This window comes from Podarcis cretensis (assembly GCF_951804945.1).
Source record: "Podarcis cretensis genome assembly, chromosome: 3".
NCBI lineage: Eukaryota > Metazoa > Chordata > Lepidosauria > Squamata > Lacertidae > Podarcis > Podarcis cretensis.
This window is the reverse complement of record NC_137172.1, coordinates 19,685,252-19,712,086: the sequence shown is the minus strand read 5'-3', so window position 1 is coordinate 19,712,086 and position 26,835 is coordinate 19,685,252. Positions and strand designations below refer to the sequence as shown.

Here is a 26,835-nt window from a genome sequence, read left to right as displayed (position 1 = left end):
AGGGAGGGAAGGAAGGAGGGACAAGGCCAGTGTTGCATGTGGCAGCCCTGGCATCATTCAAGGCACCCCAGGGTGCCACAGCACACCGGTTGAAAGCCACTGCTTTATTTGGCACAAAAATGGAAGCAAGAAGGATTACCGACAAAAGAAGAATGGCAAATGAAATTAATGGACTATGCAGAATTAAGATAAATTAGCAGGAAGGATTCAAAACCTGCTTGACCAGAGATTCTTAGAAGACTGGAGTAAATATTTGAACTATTTGAAAAGCACTTGTAATAAGCAGATTACGCTAGTAGGACTGCAAGAAGTTCTGTAAGGAGGATTATATGAAATATTGCAAGGAAGATTATGAAGTGAATTGTTAGTTAATGATAATTAAAAGTAATAGAGAAATTCAGAAATGCAAAGTAAGTGATAAAGAATGGGAAACCTTCAGAGGTTGTTGACAGAAGTCTAAAACATTGTATAAGATAAGAAGTTATGTTAAATGCTGTTGGAAATGATATGTTAAAAAATTAATAAAAATGTATATAAAGAAAACACTGCTTTATGTGTTTTCTCATTGTACTGTAATGCTTTTATCTGGTTTTTTATAATAGTAGATTCTATTGTTGTAACCCACCCAGGGTGAAGGGCAATTGAGTAATTTCATTAATAAAGTACACCTGGATTGGAAGGGGGATTTAAGGTTGTAGCCTCTATGTCAGGCCAAGCATTTAGACCAATACCACTGAATTATATCATGGTCGGCCCCCAGGAAGCAAGCTGCGCCTTGTTCCCTCCTCCCTTGGCTGTCGGCTTATTCATATGCTGAAGCATAAAACTGCTTCAGGGAAATTGGTGCTAAGTTCCCCCAGGTGAAATTGGTGGCGCAAAGTTCCCACTTCACCTTCTGCTTGGTGCTGATGGGCTGCGGCTTGAGCTTCTCATCTTTAGTCCTGGAAATCCGGAGGAACTGCTTCAGATCTCCCTGCCAGGAAAGAAAAGGAAGTTGCTGTTTTCAGAACTGCATGCACAAAGCACCGAAAGGCAGGAAGGACGACGACAGGGATGGCCTCATCTGCCCAGGCAAAAGCGGCGGCATCTTCTCTGGTGCTACCAGGAGAGCACAAAACCAACCGAGTATGTGAGTGAGAAAGATTCCTTCCGTGTGGCTGCAACTATCTCTGCTTCGCATGCAGGTGGTCCCAGGTGTCAGCACCTGGCATCTCAAGTTAGGGCAGGAGAAGTCCTTTGCCAGAAAACCCAGAGAGATGATGCCAGTCCATGGAGACAGTGTTAAGATAAGATGGATCAATGGTCTGGGCTCGGGATAAAATAGTGTCCCATGTTTCTATATTCATATATAATCTGGAATACCCCCTACAAACCCAAATATTATCTTCCATTAACGTCATGGTATTCCTCCTCTTCCTCATCTCATTTGCTTTGCAATCATTTATGCTATCGCCTTCTGCTTCAGGAAACTTTCAAAAGTGGGTGAATGATTATATATACATTCCCTTCACTTACAAAGTAATATAGCTCTGTATAGAATCCAGACTCCCTTGTCACTCCATCCATTTCGGAGACTGAAATCTATGCAGTCACCTCCAATGCAAACAGCTGGCGTTTTTACATGAGCTGCTGGCGTTTGCCCCCAAACTAGAAAGCAGTAAAAGGTACCTCTGCCCGTACGGGCCAGTCGTGTCCGACTCTGGGGTTGTGCGCACATCTCACTTAAGAGGCCAGCGCTGTCCGGAGACACTTCCGGGTCACGTGGCCAGCGTGACGAAGCTGCTCTGGCGAGCCAGCACCAGCGCAGCACACGGAAACGCCGTTTACCTTCCCGCTTATAAAGCAGTACCTATTTATCTACTTGCACTTAAGGGTGCTTTCAAACTGCTAGGTGGGCAGGAGCTGGGACCGAAAGACGGGAGCTCACCCCGCCGCGGGGATTCGAACCGCCGACCATGCGATCGGCAAGTCCTAGGCACTGAGGTTTTACCCACAGCGCTACCCGCGTCCCTTTAGAAAGCAGTTAAGGGCCACCAAATGTTCATCTGCCTCTCGAAGAGATGTCTAACAAGCAGGCATATCCTGCTTTATCCAAGACCTTCAATTGTCAGTGGTACCCTAGGAGCATCCCACTGTTTTCATTGTGACAATTTCTAGTCAATGGACCTTTTAGCATCAGTCAAAGTATAATCTATTTATTTCAATTATAAAGGTAAAGGGACCCCTGACCATTAGGTCCAGTCGTGGCCAACTCTGGGGTTGCGGCGCTCATCTCGCTTTATTGGCCAAGGGAGCTGGCATACAGCTTCCGGGGCATGTGGTCAGCATGACTAAGCCGCTTCTGGCGAACCAGAGCAGCGCACGGAAACACCGTTTACCTTCCCGCTGGAGCAGTACCTATTTATCTACTTGCACTTTGACGTGCTAGAGAACTGCTAGGTTGGCAGGAGCAGGGACTGAGCAATGGGAGCTCACCCCGTCGCGGGGATTCGAACCGCTGACCTTCTGATCGGCAAGTCCTAGGCTCTGTGGTTTAACTCACAGTGCCACCCGCGTCCCTGAATTTTCAATTATACCACAAAGGAAATCAAGGTGTTGTACGTGGTTCACCTCCTGCAAGGCAGGTCGGACTTAAAAGAGACTGTGACTGGCTCCACATCACCCAACCAGCTTCGTGGCTGAACGGGCATTTGAACCCTGGTTTCCTAAGGCCTTATAACCACCGCACCATGCTGGGCCTCAGTAAAACGCCTTTGGCAGGGGGGAGATGTTGGCCCAATTTCAAGGCCAGACTGCCTGCCATAAAGCTCCTACAAAGATTTGACAGTCCCAGAGGGACTTCTTACCAGATCCACATATTCCAGAACCATATAGTGAGGCTCAGCTTCCCGGCAAAGGCCCAGCAACCGCACCACATTGTTGTGGTTCAGCTTGCCAAACATCTCGAACTCTCGCCTGAAGTCCAACTGTAGCTGCTCATCCCTCGTTTGAAGGCTCTTGACCAAAACAAGCACTTCAGTTTCGTTGTCCTCGATGCCTTTTGCCTTGGCTAGGAAGACTTCTCCGAACTCGCCCTTCCCTGGAAGAAGAGGACAACCTTTGCTGCTGTTCTCGTGGCAAGCGGGGAGATAAACCAACACAATGTACTGCACAAGACCTTCGTATGTCCTGCACAGAATACCGTTGACCTATTTACCCATGGTCCCAAATAGCTACATGATACTTTACACCTATAGTGTGCGGTGTTAGTTAAGTGACGGAAAGCAAATGTCGAGTGGTCAAACTCTAGGGGGAAAAGGTTGAGGTCACCAGCAAGCAAATGCAAAGCAGGATTGTTTGTCGGAATCTGCGGTCAACAGAGTGACTCTTCTGGAATCGCCCTCCGATGATAATTAACGACCTGAGCCTCTGATAAGGCTCCAGGCACATCCCCCATTCAGCAGAGTTTCCAGCACAGGGAAGAGATGAGAAGTTTGGGCTACATTGCTAGGTTTTATTACTAAGCTACGCAGACAGAAAAGAAATACATCCTCTCTCTGTGAAAGCAGAGAGCAACTGAACAACAAAGGAACAGGAAACCAGTAGCGTCACATCCATCTCCTGTCTGACTTCCAACAGCCTGGAATGTGTGGAATGCAAAACAGAGTCTTGTGACTCCAAAGCACTGCACAGTGGCAAACAGAAACTAACATTGTTGCTATGCAGCATTACCTAAGGTAGTGATTGTCTGCAAGTTAGTGCGGGGAAAGTGCATCTTGTCGCTGGCGCTGTGCCTCTTGCTGACCGCAGAGCCGCTACCAAGATTGGTCAGGGCCACTTCTTCCTGAATCTCAGCGGTGGTCTGCCCATTCTGCAGCAGAGTGCCCCCTGGAAAGAGAAACGGGTTTGTCAAAAAGGACCGCTTTTAAGAATTGGAACGCTTCCTGGGGATCGCGAACTCCGCGGTAATGAGCCTCCGGAAACAAAAGCATTGATTGCAAAGTGCATGCAAGGTGCATTTCGGGGAGCCCAGTTCCCAGCAGCCCCATAAAAGGAGGCCAGTCGCTGTTCTGCTGTGCGGCTGCTAATTGCAACCGAAGAGGTCTGCGCAGCTGAAACACTGTGGGGTGAATGCAGAGGGGAACGAGAAGGCAAGAACTCCTCCCTGGATTCCCAAGGGCAGGGTGAGGAATCTTCAGCCCGCAAGCCAAATCTGGCCCTGGCTTGGGTCCCATTTAGCCCTTAAATCACCCCCAACCTGTCCCACACCTGATGTCATAGGTGACATCAGATGTAAGGCAGCAGGGATGTAGCTGTGCAACCAAGTTTCCTGCGGGGAAACTGAAGGCATGCAACTGATCCCCGCAGAAAGCAGCATTGCCAAGCACAGGATTGGCAAAATGTGTTTCCCAAGCACCCGACATCTAAAGTGCTGACCTTTAGATGTCGGCCCCGTATACCTGAAGGAGTGTCTCCACCTCCATCATTCACTGAGGTCCAGTGCCGAGGGCCTTCTGGTGGTTCCCTCCCTGCGAGAAGTGAGGTTACATGGAACCAGGCAGAGGGCCTTCTTGGTGGTGGCACCCGCCCTGTGGAACGCCCTCCCAACGGATGTCAAGGAAATAAATAACTATCTGACTTTAAATGACATCTGAAGGCAGTCCTGTTTAGGGAAGTTTTTAATGTTTGATGTTTTTACTGTTATTATTGATATTCTGTTAGGAGCTGCCCAGAGTGGCTGGGGAAACCTAGCCAGATGGGCAGGGTATTTTTATTTTTATGATTAGGATTATAATTATTATGATTATTGAAGCACTGTGCAAGGGATTTGGGCAGGTGTGTTGCTTCACTCATCTATCAGACACATTCCACAAGGCAGATCATTATCTGTGTCACCCCCCCAAAAAAAACTTTGTTTTTGTTGCAAGGACCCAGCACAACCACCCTTCTAGTATTTGGGATCTATTTCAAGGCAGAATAGTCCATTTTCCCTACAAAGCGGCTTGCCTTGGTCGCTAGAGGGCGATGCTGCCACAGAATTCAGAGGGGCCTGCTAAGTGCACAAAACTGGCTGCCTTCCAGCTCCTGCAATTTGATTAGCCCCTCTTGCTGTTTGGCCTATCACTCGAGGCTCCTGCTGGATACCCCTCGTGGTTATTTCATAACCCTCCAGTAGTCAAGATCAGAACTCATCACAGTCCCTCAGCAGGCAAAGCAGCAGGCAGGTCCCGCTGTCGGTAGTGACGGATTAATGAGAGTATTCTGGGCAGGCTCCTGCATTCTCAAGAGGAGCCAGGCAGATGAAGTTTGCCTTGCACAGAAAGGTAAACATCTCAAAAGGCAGGAGAGAGCAATTTAGAAAGAGGCAGACAGTCCCCTCCCTGCACAGCTACATTATTTCCTGCAGGTTATTATCAGCGTTGGGAGGGAAAGTTACAAGAACCTACTAAAATCAGCACCAAGTAATTTAAAATCATGCCCTCTCTGAATAAAGCAAATTTATAGAAGTTCCTTCCAATCTTTTAAAAGTGTTTTGCTAAGTTTCTCTCCACAAAAGCGACAGAATAGCATGCTTCAGATCCTATCTATACAAGTGTGAAGTTAGGAATATGTTTTGCCTCAGTGTGCATTCTTTTGAACTTATTTTGCTGCTTATTCACCTAATTTTGAGAGGTCCTTTTGGAGCTCTTCTCAGACTCCTTGTGTTTTCTGAATAATCTAGTACCATTTTCAAATCTGGGCACCTCCTCACTGCCCATCCCTATCTCCAAATAACTTATTAACAAGGTAAGAAACACATGTCCTCAGCCCCCCTCGATTGTGGGACTGTCACAATTCCTATTCCTATTCTTTGTTTCTTTAGTAAGTTATTCATCCCTAAGAGATCCTGCCCTTTTATCCCGTAAGTTTACTTAGGAGCCTTCAGTGAGGCCCATTTTGAAAGCCCGAATGTGCGACCAGATCACCTCTACCCACACGCTTGTTGACACTCTCAAAGACCATTAAAAAACAAACCCAACAAGTGTTATCTACTTTCCAGGCAGATTTTGAGTACAAGTTATAGATTAAGTTAGGAGGTGAGAAATGTCACATCTGAGATCTTTCAAGAACTCCTGGAGATAGGTTAGCTTTTGTCTATAATCCCTAGACTGGCCTTCCAAGTCCACTGTCCTCCAGGTGTTTTGCACTAAAACTCCCATAATATACAACTGCTGGCTGGCACTGGCTGGGAATTGTGGTGTCGAACATCCTTTGGACCATCCCAAGTGAGGGAAGGCTCTGTCACAGTGTGATACCAGCTAGACCTGGTACGCAGGCTGAGACCCTACCAGCCCGCGGACTGTCTCGCCAGAGTGGTGCATGCTCTAGTTATCTCCCACTTGGACTACTGCAATGTGCTCTACATGGGGCTACCTTTCAAGGTGACCCGGAAACTGCAATTAATCCAGAATGGTGACTGGGAGTGGCCGCCGGGACCACATAACACCGGTCCTGGGAGATCTGCATTGGCTCCCAGTACATTTCCGAGCACAATTCAAAGTGTTGGTGCTGACCTTTAAAGTCCTAAACGGCCTTGACCCAGTATACCTGAAGGAGCATCTCCACCCCCATTTTTCAGCTCGGACCCTGAGGTCCAGCACCGAGGGCCTTCTGGCGGTTCCCTCATTGCGAGAAGTGAGGTTACAGGGAACCAGACAGAGGGCCTTCTCGGTAGTGGCACCCGCCCTGTCGAACGCCCTCCCTTCAGATGTGAAGGAAATAAGCACCTATCTTATTTTTAAAACGCATCTGAAGGCAGCCCTGTTTAGAGAAGTTTTTAATATTTAATGCTGTATTGTTTTTAACACTCGATTGGGAGCCGCCCAGAGTGGCTGGGGATACTCAGCCAGATGGGCGGGGTATAAATTATTATTATTATTATTATTATTATTATTATTATTATTATTATTATACATCAGCTTGGACAGTTCTTCAGGCTACCTTCCTGAAAAGGAACCATTGCAGGCCCAAGCATCTGTCCACAACGAAGGCAAATCATTCATCTTCTGAACCAGGAAGCCTAAGCTGAATGAAGGTTTCCCCATTCCTGGCCGGGATTCAAGTTCCAACATCTTACCATTCAAGCACTCCATCTCTGGTTCCTCCCCCTCCGGCTGCTTCTTCAGCCTGTTTGCCTTCCTCCTCTTCTTGCAGTAAAACATGAGGCCCAGGACAATGATGATGTACGCCACCGCAGCTCCAACGGACAGCCCGATGGTCTGGATCATCTTGTAGGGAGTGTGGCTGCTTGGTGCACCCTCCCTTTCTGTCACCGGTTTGTCTGGAAGCAAGAAGGAGGGCATGACATGAAACAGAGGCCTGTGATGCTGCCTCCACATCACAGCGGCCACATCTGGTCACCACATGCCACAGTACATACCGCAATCAAGCATGCTCTTAACTTTTCTTTGCAATGTACAGAATTAGCCCGACAACCTTCCCTTCATCAGGACAGCTGTGCCAGCCTCTTGAGCAGGGTGAATGGTTCTTTTCAGATGTTGTTAGAACCAGTCTGCATAGGGTATTTTGTGTCCAACGGTGGCTACCACCTAGTGGTGCTGTTAAGTGTCATAGTATGCAGACATGAGAATATTCTGCCCTTCTTCTCCTTTTCAACCACAAGTATGAAGAATATGTCTTGCCAAAAAACAGAGTCACTTTCTTGCACCCCAAACACATTTGCCTGACCACTCTGAAATGGACACTTATTTCATAAAATTTGTATGTTGCTTGTCTGTAATTTAAAAAAAACAACAACCCTCAGAGCAGTTTGCAAAGAGAATAAAACAATAACACGGATTTTTTTAAAAAAACTTCTAAAACATTCAAAAATAACTGAAATCATTGGCTTACGGATTTATGTAAGTTAAGTGATGTTTAACATGTACAATTTTGAATTGAAAAGATATAAGGATGTTAATGAACTAAGTTAGGTTTATAAGAATTAGGATTTGGAAAGCCGTTGTAAGGATATGCATGGAAATTCAACCAAGGGGAAGCGAGGAAGTCACTTAACAATGTTAATAACAATGTTCAATAAGGTTATGATTTATGTTTGTTTGGGAGGAGGAATGGACCTGTTTTCATATTGTGGGCGAGCCTCCTCAGAGGATTAAAGAAGGCAACAGATTTGCGAAGATTAATGATGGAAAGAGTGCTTTTATTTATGGCAGTGATGATATATGGAAACCATCTCGATATGGTGATTGGACGAACGGAAAAATTCACACAGGATTACAACTGGTGTTTACCTGCTTAAGGAGATTATCAGAAGAGATCACAAAGAAAAAAGAAAAATATATGAATAAGATGAGATGTGGGAACAGCAAGATAAGACTGGATAGAATTATGAACATTATTTGGACAGATTTGTGGATATTAACGCAGTAGCAAGAAGATGATTGGAATCCCCTTCAGAACTTGAAATATGGGTACCCCCAACAAAAAATTTAAAATTCGGCTTTGTAATTCGGAATTTATGTGATGTGATTTGATTTGATTTGATTGGTCAGTTAATAAAATTTATTTTATAAAAAATAAAAAAAACTGAAATCAATGAATTTTTTTTAAAACCATATTAAAGCCTATGTCAATCAATCAATCAATCAATTAAGATCTTTTATTAGGCACAGATATTTAAAGCCTATGTCAACAGTCCACACACATATATAAATGGGTATGCTTGCCTAAAGAAAAATGTTTTTAGCAGCCGCAGAGAAGATTACAGTGAAAGGATCTTCCCAAGGTCAACAGGAACTACAAGATTGATTTCTTACAAATGTGCAGTGAGTAGTATGTGGCGCGCCTTTAACAGTGCCAGTTCTGCAGAGTGAAGTGGCTGAGCGGGCATATTATGCGAACGTCCCTTACCCACGACGTGGAGGAAAGCTTCGTGATGCTTGATGTTGCAGCTGTTTCCGGCGATGCACGTGTACTTGCCGGAATCCTCACTGGTGACATCATAGATTACCAGAGAGTTGTTAGACATAATTTGGACCCTGCAAAAGGAAGCGGACGAGAAGGGGAGGCAGTAAGCAGAACCGCCCTAGGTAGCTCCAGAGCATGCTTCTGTGCAAACAGAATACACCTGCACCACAGAATGGCATCTTTAGGGAAGCAGCTCTAGTGAACCCAAAGCCAACCACCCACCACAGTGGTACCTCGGGTTAAGTACATAATTCGTTCCGGAGGTCTGTACTTAACCTGAAACTGTTCTTAACCTGAAGCACCACTTTAGCTAATGGGGCCTCCTGCTGCTGCTGTGCCGCCGGAGCACGATTTCTGTTCTCATCCTGAAGTTCTTAACCTGAAGCACTATTTCTGGGTTAGCGGAGTCTGTAACCTGAAGCGTATGTAACCTGAAGCGTATATAACCCGAGGTGCCACTGTACTAGCATTACTATGTGTTCTTGTTGTTGTTGTTATAGTAACAATAATAATAATAAGAAGAATACAGTCGTACCTTGGTTTTCGAACAGCTTAGTTCTTGAATGTTTTGGCTCCCGAATGCCGCAAACCCAGAAGTGACTGATCCGGTTTGCAAACTATTTTTGGAAGCCGAACATCTGACGGGGCTTCCGTGGCTTTTGATTGGCTGCAGGAGCTTCCTGCAGCCAATCAGAAGCCGCGCTTTGGTTTCCAAACATTTTGGAAGTCAAAAGGACTTCCGGAACAGATTCCATTCAGCTTCCAAGGTACGACTGTTATTCAATTTATATACTGCCCTTTTCCAAAAGATCCCAGGGCAGTCATAACATCAAAAACATAATTGACATAGAATAATAATAATAATAATAATAATAATAATAATAATAATATCAGAGAAGAAAATCATAATGACAGTCTACTCATATTGCAAAGGCCAAAGGCCTGGGTAAAGAACAATGTTTTCGCCAGGGGCCTAAAGACATACAATCAAAGGATTGTAGAGTTGGAAGGGAACCCAAGGGTGATCGAGTTAATCCCGCTGCAATACAAGAGTCTTTTGCCCAACGTGGGGCTTGAACCCACAACCCCGAGATTAAGAATCCTGTGCTCTACCAACTGAGCTATCCCAGGCGTTGCCCACCCAAGGAGGCTGCAAAAAAGGGCCAGTGGAGGGGTATCACTAGTTGGGGGGGTGTAACCTGGGGGGTGACAAGGGCCAAATTTGACCCCTGGGGTTTCCAACAGATCAAGTCCATTGGTGCACCCTGACCTTCACCTCCCACCCTACAAAGCTTTAGGCCAAAGCCTTTCCCCACTCTGCTACCAGCGATCCTTCCACTCTGGGTGCTTCCACCTACCTTCCACTGTAACAGTGATGTTCTGCTTTGAGGCATGCTCTTGTTAAGAGTCTGCCTGGCTTTTTAATCAACCCTAAACGCTGGTTCTTGCCACATGCCCTTCAGAGCAAAAGGCATGATCCCTTAATTGCCTGCCTATTGTGTTTGCTCCGGCTGTGCGGGAACCGGAGAGAGCTGCGCCATGGGCTAGGGAGTGCCATGCTCTTCCCACGCACATATACAAAAGGAGAAGGTTGTGGAGAAGTGCAGCCAGAGGACTCAAGAGGCCTGGAGATGACCCCTGTCTTGCAGAAGAGAGCCTCCCTCTCCGTAAAAACACAGCAGGCAAGAGACTTGGTGAACCGTCAAGACATAGACTTCTGATGCGGTTTAGTACGGCAACACGGTTGGGTCAACTAAGCTGCAGTTACTGCAAAAATGCTTCTCTTCACCTGCAGAACTTGAAATTCAAGTCGACAAGGTCCTGCTATAAAGCAACGGGTGAATGCAAGAGGCTCGTTGCAGGAGGCGATGGAGGGACAAAACAAGTTAAGGGCTGTATACATGGATTTCTGAAAAATAAGTCATGTCAGACTAACCTGATCTCGTTTTTTGACAGAATTACAACCCTGGTAGATGAAGGGAACGCAGTGGATGTAGCCTACCTTGATTTCAGCAAGGCATTTGACAAGGTGCCCCATGATATTCTTGTAAAGAAGCTGGTAAAATGCGGTCTTGACTATGCTACCACTCAGTGGATTTGTAACTGGCTGACTGACCGAACCCAAAGGGTGCTCATCAATGGTTCCTCTTCATCCTGGAGAAGAGTGATTAGTAGGGTGCCACAGGGTTCTGTCTTGGGCCCGGTCTTATTCAGCATCTTTATCAACGACTTGGATGATGGACTCAAGGGCATCCTGATCAAATTTGCAGATGACACCAAACTGGGAGGGGTGGCTAACACCCCAGAGGACAGGATCACACTTCAAAATGACCTTGACAGATTAGAGAACTGGGCCAAAACAAACAAGATGAATTTTAACAGGGAGAAATGTAAAGTATTGCACTTGGGCAAAAAAAATGAGAGGCACAAATACAAGATGGGTGACACCTGGCTTGAGAGCAGTACATGTGAAAAGGATCTAGGAGTCTTGGTTGACCACAAACTTGACATGAGCCAACAGTGTGACGCGGCAGCTAAAAAAGCCAATGCAATTCTGGGCTGCATCAATAGGAGTATAGCATCTAGATCAAGGGAAGTAATAGTGCCACTATATTCTGCTCTGGTCAGACCTCACCTGGAGTACTGTGTCCAGTTCTGGGCACCACAGTTCAAGAAGGACACTGACAAACTGGAACGTGTCCAAAGGAGGGCAACCAAAATGGTCAAAGGCCTGGAAATGATGCCTTATGAGGAACGGCTAAGGGAGCTGGGCATGTTTAGCCTGGAGAAGAGGAGGTTAAGGGGTGATATGATAGCCATGTTCAAATACATAAAAGGATGTCACATAGAGGAGGGAGAAAGGTTGTTTTCTGCTGCTCCAGAGAAGTGGACACGGAGCAATGGTTCCAAACTACAAGAAAGAAGATTCCAGCTAAACATTAGGAAGAACTTCCTGACAGTAAGAGCTGTTCGACAGTGGAATTTGCTGCCAAGGAGTGTGGTGGAGTCTCCTTCTTTGGAGGTCTTTAAGCAGAGGCTTGACAACCATATGTCAGGAGTGCTCTGATGGTGTTTCCTGCTTGGCAGGGGGTTGGACTCGATGGCCCTTGTGGTCTCTTCCAACTCTATGATTCTATGATTCTACAACTAAATCATACTCTGCAGCCAGGGTGGTGCAGCGGTTAGAGGCCTGGACCAGGACCTGGGAGACCAGAGTTCAAATCCCCACTCGGGCATGAAGTTTGCTGGGTGATTCTGGGCCAGTTCCTTAATTCTCGAGCCTAACCTATCTCGCAAGGTTGTTGCTGTTCTGAGGATATAATGGGGAGACGTATGGTCACCATCTAGAGCTTCTTGGGATAAAGGCAGGATATAAATGCAAGAAAGAGCAGACTTTGTGAAATCAACAGACACAAGTAACTTGGACATCCACTGGGTTGAGTCCAACGCTGACTTCCCTTCATTCTCCTCTCCCCATGTACCCCCCCACAAAAGAAAAGCCTATGCAGCAGATCTTGGGGGGCTTCAGAAGGGAGAAGTTCCATCATCCAAGTGGAAGTCTGTTGCGTGAGCAGGATGCAACTTAGCGGGTGCAAGGATGCCTTTCCCCAAAAGGGGTATTGATAATTTTTTGGAGGGACAGACCATTACCTGGGCCCAAATTTGTCGACTTCCAGAATCCTGTCCTTCCCTTTCCACTGGATTTGTGGCGCCGGGTCACCTTCAGCTTGGCACTGGAACATGGCTGTGTGTCCCGGGTAGACGGTTGTGTCTTCTGGCTTCAGCTTAAAGCTTATGAAAACTAAAAATAAGGAAGAAACTTCGCATTGTTTGGTGGCTGTTTTTCATATCATTGTATGAGTTTAGGTACGTTACAGTTCACCACTTTTTTCTTTCCCAGGACTGAAAGACAGCTGCACGCAGGTACAGACATTTAATTTGAGAGCATGTTGGAAATCGATATGGATGGCAACCATCAGTTCTGAGAGCCACTCTCCCCAGAAGTCGCAGAATCCCACTGACGACTAAGGCACTTATTTAAACGTCTATATACTGCTTTTCCAGTTGTTGAAAAAAGCTGTGCTATGGGGTGTGGGGGTGTGCGCGCACGCGTGCACTGTGATTCACGATATATTGCCAGGTCAAAAATTATGAAACCGACATCATGATGTGGACTTCAAACCAGTTTTGGGATGATATATCACCCAGCCCTACTACAGCAGCAGAAATCACCCAGCCCTACTACAGGGGCGCAAAAATGGAAAGAAGTCCCGATGAAAGAATGGATACAAAAACTTACGGAATACAGAGAAATGGTGAAACTTACCAGAAAAATGAGAAATCAAGAAAACTTTTTATAAAAAGTTATACAACTTTTTACAAAACTTTTCATAAAGAATGGAAATGGTTTATTGACTATTTACAAAGAAACTGTAAACAGATAAGAATATTGCCAGGACTACAGTCGTACCTCAGCTCCCGAATGCCTTGGGAGTCAAACGTTCCGGCTCCCAAAAACTAGAAGTGATTGTGCGGGTTTTTGAACTTTCTTTTGGAAGCCGAATGTCTGACGGGGCTTCTGCAGCTTCCAACTGATTGGAAGCTCCTGCAGCCAATCAGAAGCCACGCTTTGGTTTCTGAACATTTCGGAAGTCAAACGGATTTCTGGAACAGATTCCGTTCGACTTCCAAGGTACAACTGTATTGTAATAACCTGCAGTTTTATAAGAGTATACATTTAAAGTAGATGAACAAATGATTAAATTAATATGGAATATGCAGAAAATATAAAAAAATAAATTTAAGGAACCGCAAAAAGAGGGGGGTAGGAAGTCGAGTTTTGAAATGTTAAAACGATTGCAAAATTATTGAAATGTATAAAATCAAAAATCATAAAATAAACCTGTGACGCCATCCAATGCCTCCACATAGTTCCATCCATATTTCCGATATTATGATATATCAGTACATCGCAATGTCTAGCTGGTGATATATCAAAATGTTGAAAACCAAATATTGCCCAGCCTTAGTCTATGTCTGTCTGTCTGTCTGTTTCTTTTTCTCTCTCTCTCTCTCACACACACAAACAGCATTACAAGGCTCACAGAAGAACAGAATTGTAGAGTTGGAAGGGACCGCAAGGGTCCTCTATTCCAGTGTTTCCCAACCTTGGGCCTCCAGCTGTTTTTGAACTACAATTCCCATCATCCCTGACCACAGGTCTTGCTAGCTAGGGATGATGGGAGTTGTAGTCCAAAAACAGCTGGAGGCCCAAGGTTGGGAAACACTGCTCTATTCCAACCCCCTGCAATGAAGGAATCTTTAGCCCAACATGGGGCTCGAACTCACAACCCCGAGATCAAGAGTTTTATGCTCTACTGACTGAGCTATGAAGTGTGCAGTGTGTCTAGAGCCATGAACAGGAGCCCACCTCTTTGGTGGTGTTGACCCAAATGTCAACATTTTACTAAGAGTAACTATTGACCACCCCACAGGCCTCCTCAGAAAATCAGGCTGGCAGATCTTGGACCTCTTAAGTCACCAAGCACTGCTTAAAAAGACAATCCTCCTCTACCCAATGCTTACCTGCCACTGTAAGATGGACGGTCGCTCTGATCTCTCCCTGAGGGCCGTTGGAAGCAATGCAAGTATACTTTCCGGCGTCGCTCCTCGTCACTTTACGAAAGCTCATGTTTCCAGCATTCTGACTGACCCGGGCTGGCAGGCTGCTCCCGTCTGGGTAGAGGAGTAGAAAGATAACTCAGGAGCAGATCGCAAGTAGCCGACTAGGACCTACCATGTCCTGGCGAAGGATTAGCTTTGCAGAGATGGGAAACTATTGTCAACAAAGGACAATGAACATTTTAGAAACCCAATGCAAAGCTGCTGCGCTTCTCCGCAAAGCAAAAGGCGAACACCTAGAGACATTTTTTTGCAGTAAGGCCTGTTGATACAAAGCCCATTGCACATTCTGAACATTTCCTCCTCACCGGTTTTAATCCACTGGATTGCAGGCTTTTCCCGGCCTGTGGCTGAGCAAGAGACGGTGACCTCTTTATCAAACTCGACACACTGCTGAGGCTGAGGGGTAGGGGTGAACTTCAGCTTTTCTGAAATTAAAATGCCCGGGTAAGGAGACATGAGCACAGTAATCAAACACAAAACAATGAATCCTTAAAGGTAAAGGTACCCCTGCCCGTACGGGCCAGTCTTGACAGACTCTGGGGTTGTGCGCCCATCTCACTTAAGAGGCCAGGGGCCAGCGCTGTCCGGAGACACTTCCGGGTCACGTGGCCAGCGTGACATCGCTGCTCTGGCGAGCCAGAGCCGCACACGGAAACGCCGTTTACCTTCCCGCTGGTAAGCGGTCCCTATTTATCTACTTGCACCCGGAGGTGCTTTCGAACTGCTAGGTTGGCAGGCGCTGGGACCGAGCAGCGGGAGCGCACCCCGCCGCAGGGATTCGAACCGCCGACCTTTCGATCGGCAAGCCCTAGGCGCTGAGGCTTTAACCCACAGCGCCACCTGCGTCCCTCAATGAATCCTTAGGTCTCCTTACAAGACATTTAGTGCTTGTGGGAGGCACAGACTCAGGCAAGGCCACACGAGGCCCTGAAAAGGCTCCGATTCTCAAGGCATCTTCAGGAGCAGTAGACACACACTGACCGATTGATTCATAGAGTCGGAAGGGGTTCCCAGGGGTCATTTAGCAATGAAGGAATCCCAGCTGAATTGTGAGCGCATGCGTTTGTTTCGTGTAGCACATGCATGCAGAAAAAGAGAAGAGTTCCCCCCCAACCGGAGTCACATACCCAGGACGTGCACCCGAGCCTGCTCCTCAATGCTCCCGGCTGGTGTGCTGCTCACACACTTGAACACTGTCCCGTCGTACACTTCCACGTTGTTAATCCGCAGCGTCCCATTCTCGGCAATTTCAAAGCGGGAATCCTGCCAAAAGTACAGAAATGGCCAACATATGATGAGCGCAGGATGTTGGACTTTTTGGAGCTAGCCAGCCTGACTGGAAGAATCCGCGACCAGAAAGAAGAGGAATATCAAGAAGATTGGAAGAAATTTAAGGACTATTTGAATAAATATTGTAATATAAATAATTAGAAGTCACTTATAAATAATTAGAAGTCACTTGAAAGCACCAAATAGGCCTAGGATTAAAATAGGATTTAATTGTAAGTAAGTTGGATTTAGAACAGTGAGAAAAGAGAACAAGATAGTTAATTGCTGGAAATAATTTTAGTTTAAGAATGATATTGGAGAGCTGTTACATGCAGATTCAATGAAATTCAGAAGGGAGGGATATGAGAAGGTCAACTAACAATGTAAGAGAAATTGGGTTTTCAAGGGATATGTGTTTAAAATTTCTTTTTTGTTTTTCTTTTTTTAGTATTGTAATGTGTTTTCTCTTGTGTGTTTTCTTTTCTTTATGTTATATTTGTTATAATTCTGGAAAATTTAATTAATTTTTTTTTTTGGGGGGGGGGAGAGACATATGATGAGCGCAAAGGCCTTTTAAGGTCCCCAAGCCAAAAGAATCAATTCCATGGGGTGATTTTTGTGCAGGCTACTTCTTCCGTTTCCACTGCCAGAGACTACACCTGGACCTTCATTTTTACCTTAATGCCTTTTCAGAGCCCCAAAGGTTCACTTTGATGGGCGGAACTGGCGCTTTTACAGGCGCAACATAATATTGCGCTGCATCTGTAAGAACTGGATCGTTTAGTGTGGCAGCATCAACACTTTGGAACTCCTTGCTTATTGATATCAGGCAAGCGCCTTCCCTGCATTCTTTTCGATGCCTGACATTCAATAATAAATTATTGGGAAGTTCTCAATGTCTTATTTTTGCTTCTTTCTTTTTTTTACACATTCTGTTGCAAACCACCCAGAGTGGCTGGGGCAACCCAGTCAACTGGGTAGGATACAAGTCGTAAACTTTTACAAATTACTGTTCTTAGTCAGACAAGCCTACCTACCCAGATGTTTAGAAACTGTGCATGAGTTTTAATTTGTTTTAGTCCATTCCATTCCGGTTTTAACTTTCTGTACGTTTGAAATCACGGCTGTAAATTTCTCTGTGATAATTTCACCGTTTTCTCTTTTCTGTAAGCTGTTTTTAAGGGTCCCCACCCCCCTACAATCAAGCAGTAAATAAACTGATGATATAAATAAATCACCAGCAAGTTAGGGCAGCCCTGATTTGCCTCGGAAAAGAATAGCAAAGAACCACTAAATAAAAATAAAAATCGGAAGAGGTCCCCCCCCCCATTTTTTTTAAAAAATTCTGTTTCTTAAAAGGTGTAACTAGGAAATTGAAAAGTCTGTTTTGTAGGCAGCAGAACTGGCTCTGGCACCAGCCCCAATGCCCCATGGCAGAATTCAAAAGAACCTCAAGTGCCCCCTTTATCTACCTAGCAGAGTCAAGTCTCCATCACCAACGAGGTTCTAGTTGGCTCATGTTTGCAACAGGGCCCCATTTCTAGAAGCATCTCACAGGGGAAGGTGGGACTGAAAAAGGAGACTGCAAATGAAAGCCTCTTTAGTTCTGTGTCAGATGCTTGAGCCAGTCTCCCTTTTGTTGTATTTTTCTTTTTTATGAAAAGGATTTAATTGCATAATAGGATTAAGCCGGTTGGAACCTGATATGCATACATACGCACATATATAGACAGCCACGGGACACAGTCAGCTGTTGAACTGCAAGACCACACAACGAGGGTTTAAATGAGCATGTGCAAGAGAGAGAGAGAGACAGAGAGAGAGAGAGAGAGAGAAGGAAAATGGCGGCTCTGACCGGAGGCCACATGGCCGTGTTTAATTGGGTTGGTTCGCTGTGCTGTAATGGGGGGGGGCTCTCTTGAGGGCACCGATGCGCCCCTTCTTGAAACACACACTGTATTCGGGACGCAGGCATGTATAAAGGTAAAGGGTAAAGGGACCCATGACCATTAGGTCCAGTCGTGGCCGACTCTGGGGTTGCGGCGCTCATCTCGCTTTAGTGGCCGAGGGAGCCGGAGTACAGCATGTGGCCAGCATGACTAAGCCGCTTCTGGCGAACCAGAGCAGCGCACAGAAACGCCAGTTACCTTCCCGCCGGAGCGGTACCTATTTATCTTACTTGCACTTTGACGTGCTTTCAAACTGTTAGGTTGGCAGGAGCGGGGGGTCGAGCAACGGGAACTCACCCCGTCGCGGGGATTTGAACCGCCGACCTTCTGATCAGCAAGTCCTAGGCTCTGTGGTTTAACCCACAGCGCCACCTGCTTCCCCACAGGCATGTATACTCACATACAAAAACACATCCCTAAGACACAGGCATAATACAGTGGTACCTCGGGTTAAGTACTTAATTCGTTTCGGAGGTCCGTTCTTAACCTGAAGCACCACTTTAGCTAATGACGCCTCCTGCTGCTGCCGTGCCGCCGCAGCACGATTTCTGTTCTCATCCTGAAGCAAAGTTCTTAACCTGAAGCACTATTTCTGGGTTAGGGGAGTCTGTAACCTGAAGCGTATGTAACCTGAAGCGTATGTAACCCGACGTACCACTGTACTGCTTAAACTACAAGCAAAGAGCAATAAAGGAGACGCAGCCACAGAATTGGGGTGCCAGTTCCACATAGCCCCTCAGCGCTCACCTCTGAAATGGGGATGCCATTGCGAAACCAGCTGACTGTGGGCTTCAGAGAAGCTTTGCTGAGACAGTGGAGGTATCCTGGCTTGCCCTCTTCTAGCTGGCTGTCCTTGGGCTTTTCCACCCATTTTGGCATAGCTGGAGGCAGGAGAGAAAAGCAGACACTCATCATAGCCGACTCCAGAGCAGGAAAAACAGTAAGAGCATCCTATGCCATCTTAAGCACAAGAGGCTTGCGGAATAAGTTGCCCAAGAGTTGCGGCAGCAACTGTTTCTTCATTGGCAATAGAGGCAGTAATTTGATGAACGTGGCAAGGAAGCCATCGCTGACCTGCTGAAAGGATCTAGGGAAGAGATGGGGAACCTTTTCCAACCAGAGGGCCCCATTCCCTCATGGGCAACCTTCTGGGGCCTGCACAACAGTGGTGAGAGGGGGCCTGAGGTAAAAGTGGGTGACCAATATCACTCGCACCCAGGTACACCAAAAGCCTGAGGTTTCCACACACACCAGCAGCACATACACTTCTCCATACATCGTGGTTCCTTCCAACTCTATGTTTCTATGAATTCATAGAACTCTATGATTCAATCACAGTTCAAGGGCAGTTTCCAGCCACGAAAAAGGACTTTGGGGAGGGAGCAGAGCAGAGCCCTTGAGGGAAATAGCCTGGAGCTGGAACTGGGAAGAGTGCTGAGGGCCGTATAGAGAGGACTGGAGGGCCATATTCAGTCCCCAGACCCGAGCTTCCCCACCGCTGATCTTGTGAAAACCACAGTTCAGGCCAAAACTCCAGTGCAGGGCCAATCCAGTCCCAAGAACCAAGGGGTAGCTGGTTTTGTCCACCAAACTCTCAACCCAGAACCAGAACTGGACCCTCCCTTTCCTTTCCTCTCAATCCCACACCACCCATGACTCTCTCCCACACGGTGCTCCTTCCGCGTTCTCAGTATCTGCAGAAGGAGTCTGCTTACTTGCTACTGTGATGGTCAGGTTCTGCTTCTTCTCTCCAGCCTTGTTCACTGCATGACAGGTGTACACTCCAGAGTCCTTTTCTACAACGCTAGTGAAGACGAGGTCCTTGGCTTCTTGGTGTACCCTGCCAGTCGCAGGGAGTGGGGCGCCATTTCTCTCCCACCAGATACGGGGTTCAGGGACTCCCCGAGGCGCTATGCAGGACACCCGCTGCTCTTTGTTGGCAATGAACGTCTTTGGGCCAAACAGGTAGGTGAAATCTTCAATTTCTGAGGAGAAATGCCGGTGCTGAACTTAGAAGGCAGTGGTGTCAGATGGGGGAGAGCTGAGGGTGGACCATGCCACAAATATGTAGCCTCATATTTGGGAGTAGTAGTAGTAGTAGTATTAGTAGTAGTAGTAGTAATAATAATAATAATAATAATGTTTTATTGATTTCAAAAAAATTAAAGATACAAAAACAGAATCCCAACTTACCCCCCCCTTCCAGGCTAGTTAAGTTTGCTCAAGTCCAATCTGTGATTTTGGCGGTTACCGTTCTTCAGGGTTATCAGCAAAGTATTTTATAAAAGGATGCCGTATTTCCACAAAATCATATACATCATTTGTGTAATTCAATTCATGTAATCTCTTTAATTTTTCTTTTACAGCAATTGACCATATTCTTATTCGCTGTTACAGTCGTACCTTGGAAGTCGAACAGCCTAGTTCTCGAACGTCACAAACCCGGAAGTGACTGTTCCGGTTTTCAAACGTTCTTTTGGATGCCAAAACTTCCGACGGGGCTTCCGATTGGCTGCAGGAGCTTCCTGCAGCCAATCAGAAGCCATGCTTCAGTTTTCGAACGTTCTGGAAGTCGAACGGACTTCTGTAACGGATTCTGTTGGACTTCCAAGGTACGACTGTAGTTGTATTTTTCAGGAAAGTGAATTCAAAGGGACTTGAAAAAAGCGAACCGTAAAGAGAAGTGTATAAATGATTCTATGGAAGGCCTGAAATGCTCCGATGTATGTAATAAAAGAGCAGATTCAACTGAACCTCGTTCCACTGAAAGATAAGTACCATATTTTTCGCTCCATAAGACGCACCAGACCACAAGACGCACCTAGTTTTTGGAGGAGGAAAACAAGAAAAAAAATATTCTTAATCTCAGAAGCCAGAACAGCAAGAGGGATCACTGCGCAGTGAAAGCAGCAAACTCTCTTGCTGTTCTGGCTTCTGGGATAGCTGCGCAGCCTGCATTCGCTCCATAAGACGCACACACATTTCCCCTTACTGTTTTAGCAGGGAAAAAGTGAGTCTTATAGAGCAAAAAATACGGTAAGTGATTAGAGGTAAGGGGGAAATCAGTGTTATATTGCCACATGTGGACCACTCAGGTCCTGGGGAAAGGGGTGAAGGAGGCCAAATTCAGCCAGCTCTGCCCTACCCAGAATTATGTCAAGGACCAGACCCTTCAGACCAAAGCCTTGGAAGCTAGGGGAATATCCTCATAATCCCTAAAAACAGTGTGGTTCCTGGTATCAACCATATTGGGCCCTGCTATCAGCAGGGGAAGCTCCACTGCTGTTGCCACTGTCGGGTTGTTGCCTGGTTAGCGCTGACCCACAATACGGTCTTCTTGGCGAGGCAGTTCTCCATTGGTGGAATTGTCCCGTCCCCCCGACACCATTTTATTAAAATTGCAATAGAAAAAGAAAGAAAGAAAGAAAGAAAGAAAGAAAGAAAGAAAGAAAGAAATTACTATTAAATCTCAGGCAGCATTTGACAAATGAAAGACTCTGCCTCCCTGGCAACACTGAAATTAATAGCAGTGGAATTCTTATGGGCCTGTCTTCAAATGTTTTTAATTATTTTAAGAGGCTTTCAACCGTTTTAAATGTGCTTTTATTTTATTTGTAATTGCGTTTTGTTTTAACACCGTGTTTTGTTTTGTTTTTTGCTACCCATGCCCTCTTTTGGGGAAAAAGAGATGTAACAATGAATTCAGTAAGCAAGAAATCTTTTGGAGGCGCTCGTCATACCTGCCAGCTGTAACGTTGCCTCCAAAACAACGGCCTTCCCCCTCTGCCCGCGACCAACACATTTATAGACTCCTGCACTGCGTGGTTTCACCTGAGGTATCAGCAAAGAGCCGTTGGAGAACAGCACCGTCCTTTGGGGACAGGAAGAGAAGAAGACTGGCGTCAATGACCTTTCAGCAGAAGAGGTGCTTACAGGCAAAGGCAGGCTTGCCTCTGTGCAAAAACACCGCCCCCCTATTTTTAGATAAATATTTTATACTGAAATTTCCATCACGACAGACATTATAAGTCAAAACCACAAGGCTACCAAAGCAGAAGAGAGCACAGAATGAATACAGGATCATGAATGTTTCATCATAAAAAAGCATACAGTGGTACCTCGGGTTAAGTACTTAATTCGTTCCGGAGGTCCGTTCTTAACCTGAAACTGTTCTTAACCTGAGGTTCCACTTTAGCTAATGGGGCCTCCTGCTGCTGCTGCGCTACCGGAGCACGATTTCTGTTCTCATCCTGAAGCAAAGTTCTTAACCCGAGGTACTATTTCTGGGTTAGCGGAGTCTGTAACCTGAAACATATGTAACCTGAAGCGTATGTAACCTGAGGTACCACTGTATAAGACATAATAATTATTGTGAATGGGAAGGATTGGTGCATCTTTAGACCTAGCCATAGCTGACCATGTTTTCAGGTGGGCTTTCTATTAACATAAGTTGCAGTTGTGTCTTGAATAAAAGGATACCAATGAAAAATAAAGCAGACCTGTATGCTTAAGCCTAATTACTGTATGAAGGGATTGATACCGAAGAGTAAGCCGTTTTGCCAGGCTCCAACTATGTCCACTTCCCTTAAGCTGAGAGGAAATGGGAAATATATATTTCACATGAGCAGCGCCCACCAGAATGTTTTCTGTCCTTAAAGGGGCGGCTTACCTGGACTTATTGGAAACAGGGGTGTCGTCTTCGAATAGCCATTCCTGGGTGGGAGGTGGCACAGCTTGGAACTTGCAGTGGAACATGGCCTCCTCATTCCTATTGACAATCTGGTTCTCAGGAACAATCACAGGACGGGGAAAGCTTTCGTCTGGCGTGAGGAAAAGGGGAACATGAGAAAGTAATGGTTTATCGCATAAGACCCTAGGCCTAGGACCCTCAAACCTACGAGACCGCCTCTCCCGGTATGCCCCACGGAGAGCCTCAAGGTCCATAAATAGAAACACCCTAGTGGTCCCAGGCCCTAAGGAAGTTAGATTGGCTTCAACCAGAGCCAGGGCCTTTTCAACACTGGCTCCGGCTTGGGGGAACGCTCTGCCTCATGAGACCAGGGCCCTGCAGGATCTGCTTTCTTTCCGCAGGGCCTGTAAGATGGAGTTGTTCCACCTGGCCTTTGGCTTGGAGCCAATTTGATTCCCTCGCCCTCTTTCTTTTTTCTTTTTCCTTTGCATTTTAATATTTTAATGTTGTATTTTAATCTTGTTTTTAAGTTGTATTCATTCAACTTGTTTTTATTATTGCTTGTTAGCCGCCCTGAGCCCGGCCTTGGCTGGGGAGGGTGGGGTATAAATAATAACTAGACCCAAAGGCATACTGCCTCTGACCCCGAAATAATATATAGCCATCATGACTAGCGGCCACTGACAGCCTTGTGCTTCACTGTTACACCTTGTGGCAGTCAACCACCCGGTGTCAGGGGTGGGTGCCAGGAGCAGTAACAACTCATACGGTTTCAGCGAACTCTCTATTCAAAGACACAAGCAGCTCAGGAGGCCAAGCCTAGTGAGCACAGCAACTCTTCCCGGCAGATCTTGCCCCAACGAGGCAGTTGCGAGGACTGAAGGTCACGGCCTTCCCACAGTTCCCTATGTCTCTTCTTTCCCTGGGTCCTTGCCAATCGATCTGAGACTCTGTTGCTTTGTCTGTCTTTGCTCCACCCTCTTCATACCTCTTCTGGTCCTAGAAGACCAGTGGGGAGAGGAGCTGGTCACGGCAGGAGGGGGAGACCCCCTGGCTTCTTCAGCAGCCTCTCTGATCTCCTCCTCCCGGTCTGCTCCCTCTGACCACTCATTGTCATTCCACCACCAATCTCCTGTCTCTGTGTCTCTAAGCCTACTTCCCAGCTGGTGCCTCCCCGGTCCATGACACTGTGTGCAGTCTGAAGAAGCACTTATTTGTGTCCCTCCTGAATTACCTAGGGTTCCTTCCTCCGGGTCAATACAGTGATTCCTCTGGTTATGAACTTAATTTGATCCAGAGGTCTGTTCTTAACCATTCTTAACCTGAGGTACCACTTTAGCTAATGGGGCCTCCCACTGCAGCTACGCTGCCGCCACACGATTTCTGTTCTCATCCTGGGGCAAAGTTCTTAACCCGAGGTACTACTTCCTGGTTAGTGGAGTCTGTAACCCGAAGTGTTTGTAACCTGAGGTACCACTGTAGTTTCCTTTCTTAAAATAAAACGCAAAGAGGCACAAGAGAATGAGGACGGGGGCTTTTATATCTGCAGACACACCACTGGCTAGAATGCAACATCCAAGCAGGTCTACCACCTTGATCCAAGATTCTTCTATACAGTGGTACCTCGGGTTAAGAACTTAATTCGTCCTGGAGGTCCGTTCTTAACCTGAAACTGTTCTTAACCTGAGGTACCACTTTAGCTAATGGGGTCTCCTGCTGCCACCATGCCACCACCGCACGATTTCTGTTCTCATCCTGAAGCAACGTTCTTAACCCGAGGTATGAAGCATCTGTAACCTGAAGCGTCTGTAACCCGAGGTACCACTGTAGAGCTGTCTGCAGAGGCCCCTGTGGTTATCTCTTGGATGCAGTCCTTGGGCAATTACATCCCTGGGCTTACCCTGTGTCCAACAAAAGGCCATCACTCGAGACCTTTCCCACAATGAGAAACACACCCACTTGCCTATGATGTTGAGAGTGAAGTTGCTGCTGCTGCACACCGAGGCCATGGCATTCCGAGCACAACAGAAATAGACCCCGTTGTCATCTGGGCTCGCGCTCTTGAGGGTCAACGTCTGTTCCTTGTTGCTGACGGAATAGTTGGTTCGGTCGTTTTCAATCTGGGTCCCATCCCGGAACCACTGGCTCGTCGGGCTGGGAAGACACAGGCAGTTTGATTACAGCCAACAGGGAAATCATCAAAACTCTCTGAATCATTTTCAAATTCCCACAGCATATTCAGGCATCAGCAAGAGGGATGATAATCTACCTTCTCTCTGAAGTTCAGATTTGTTCTATTAAACTCTTCTTCTGCTTAAAAGTTTCTTGAAGAACGAACCAGACTGAAATACCCCTGAATATATGAGAGGGTAATGTCTGGGATACAGCAATGTCTGAGCACCACAGACATTGCAGGAGGGCACTTAAAGGCATATGGGACGCAGGTGGCGCTGTGGGTTAAAGCCTCAGCGCCTAGGGCTTGCCGATCGAAAGGTCGGCGGTTCGAATCCCTGCGGCGGGGTGAGCTCCCGCTGCTCGGTCCCAGCGCCTGCCAACCTAGCAGCTCGAAAGCACCTCCGGGTGCAAGTAGATAAATAGGGACCGCTTACCAGCGGGAAGGTAAACGGCGTTTCCGTGCGCGGCTCTGGCTCTGGCTCTGGCCAGAGCAGCGATGTCACGCTGGCCATGTGACCCGGAAGTGTCTCCGGACAGCGCTGGCCCCTGGCCTCTTAAGTGAGATGGGCGCACAACCCCAGAGTCTGTCAAGACTGGCCCGTACGGGCAGGGGTACCTTTACCTTTATCTTTTACTTAAAGGCATAATGAATAGAGATACCTTCCAATAAATACGGGCCCCTTTAACTATGTTAATGACCCAAATCAGGACCTTGTTATCCCAACCGCTCCATATTCTCAATGGAGAGGCTATGTTTAAGTAATATATTTGAATGTTGAATGTGTACGTGCATGTCTAGAGACCATGGATAAAACAAACACCATTGCAAGTACTGCTGGATAAGTGTTTGATATCTAGTGCATTTGTTTAAAAACCAATTAAAAAATTCGTTAAAGAAAAGTTTATTGGAGGAAGGAGTTTCCAAGGGTGTCTTTTCTGGGATGGGAATGCAGGAGAGGTAGCCAGGAGAAACCGTTTCAGATCATTCACACTGGCGACTCCTTACCGAGGGTGCCCATCGATATGGCATTGCAACGTTACTGGAGCAGAACTCTGTATATCTTCCACTCTGGCCGGGTTCTTCAGGACAACTCCCCCTGTTTCGATCCCTAATGAAAAGTGGGTGGGGAAAGAAAACAAAACAAAGGTCACTTTCAGGCCTCTGTGCTTTGGAAATGGAAGCATCCATATACCTGACACCAGGTGTCAAAGGGTCACTACAGGAATGCAAGACGGTTTCCACCTTTGCATGATGGCACTTGCTCTGCACTGGGGAAAACCCCCACTGAGCTGTGTATTGGCAAGGCAAACCATTTATCAGTCCTGCCTATATTATTATTATTATTATTATTATTATTATTATTATTATTATTACTATTACTACATCAGGTACTTTTATATTGGGTTAAACCACAGAGCCTAGGGCATGCCAATCAGAAGGTCAGTGGTTCAAATTCCTGCGACGGGGTGAGCTCCCTTTACTCGGTCTCTGCTCCTGCCAACCTAGCAATTTGAAAGCACATCAAAGTGTAAGTAGATAAATAGGTACCGCTTCGATGGGAAGGTAAACGGCGTTTCCGTGCGCTGCTCTGGTTGTCCAGAAGCGGCTTAGTCATGCTGGCCACATGACCCGGAAGCTGTACGCCGGCTCCCTCGGCCAATAAAGCGAGATGAGCGTTGCAACCCCAGAGTCGGCCACGACTGGACCTAATGGTCAGGGGTCCCTTTACCTTTACTTTACTTTTATATTAACACATAAACTTTAGGAAGCCTTAGAGTGGCAGCCACAGGTGAAAATGCTAGTAAGATACAGCCTCTGTTCAATTTGTGCTTGGAGATAGCTATACAAAAAGTAGCGAGCTCTCATGGGGCAGCCAGCTCTGCACCTGCTCGAGCCCTGGGGTACTGAGAACAGGAGGCCAGGTAATAACTAGCAGAAGAAGTGTTGTGCCACCTATAGTTTGAGGCTCAACAAAAACGGCAGGTGGAAAATTTCGGTTTCCATATGGAAGGCTTCCATTCTATGTGGCTGGCAAATTCCCCCAGTCAAAGAATTAGGTACATATGGGTCAAAAGGAGGGGTAGGGGCCCTGCAGCCCTCCAGGTGTTCCTGGACTACAA

At 46.5% G+C, this 26,835-nt stretch overlaps 1 protein-coding gene across 1 annotated transcript in view; it reads right to left on the bottom strand.

Moving 5' to 3' along the window:
- PTK7 (protein tyrosine kinase 7 (inactive)) overlaps positions 1-26,835 on the bottom strand; it is a 113,820-nt gene that overhangs the window by 3,667 nt on the left and 83,318 nt on the right. The window contains exons 3-17 of the mRNA XM_079969112.1: positions 25,721-25,823; positions 24,503-24,693; positions 22,519-22,669; positions 21,590-21,720; positions 19,565-19,834; positions 18,597-18,730; positions 15,759-15,894; positions 14,937-15,056; positions 14,533-14,682; positions 12,598-12,748; positions 8,890-9,017; positions 7,097-7,300; positions 3,712-3,867; positions 2,847-3,079; positions 893-973 (exon numbers count right to left, since the gene is read on the bottom strand). Of these exons, the coding sequence (XP_079825238.1) occupies positions 893-973; positions 2,847-3,079; positions 3,712-3,867; positions 7,097-7,300; positions 8,890-9,017; positions 12,598-12,748; positions 14,533-14,682; positions 14,937-15,056; positions 15,759-15,894; positions 18,597-18,730; positions 19,565-19,834; positions 21,590-21,720; positions 22,519-22,669; positions 24,503-24,693; positions 25,721-25,823 (2,339 nt within the window). The remainder of the gene's footprint in view (positions 1-892; positions 974-2,846; positions 3,080-3,711; positions 3,868-7,096; positions 7,301-8,889; positions 9,018-12,597; positions 12,749-14,532; positions 14,683-14,936; positions 15,057-15,758; positions 15,895-18,596; positions 18,731-19,564; positions 19,835-21,589; positions 21,721-22,518; positions 22,670-24,502; positions 24,694-25,720; positions 25,824-26,835) is intronic.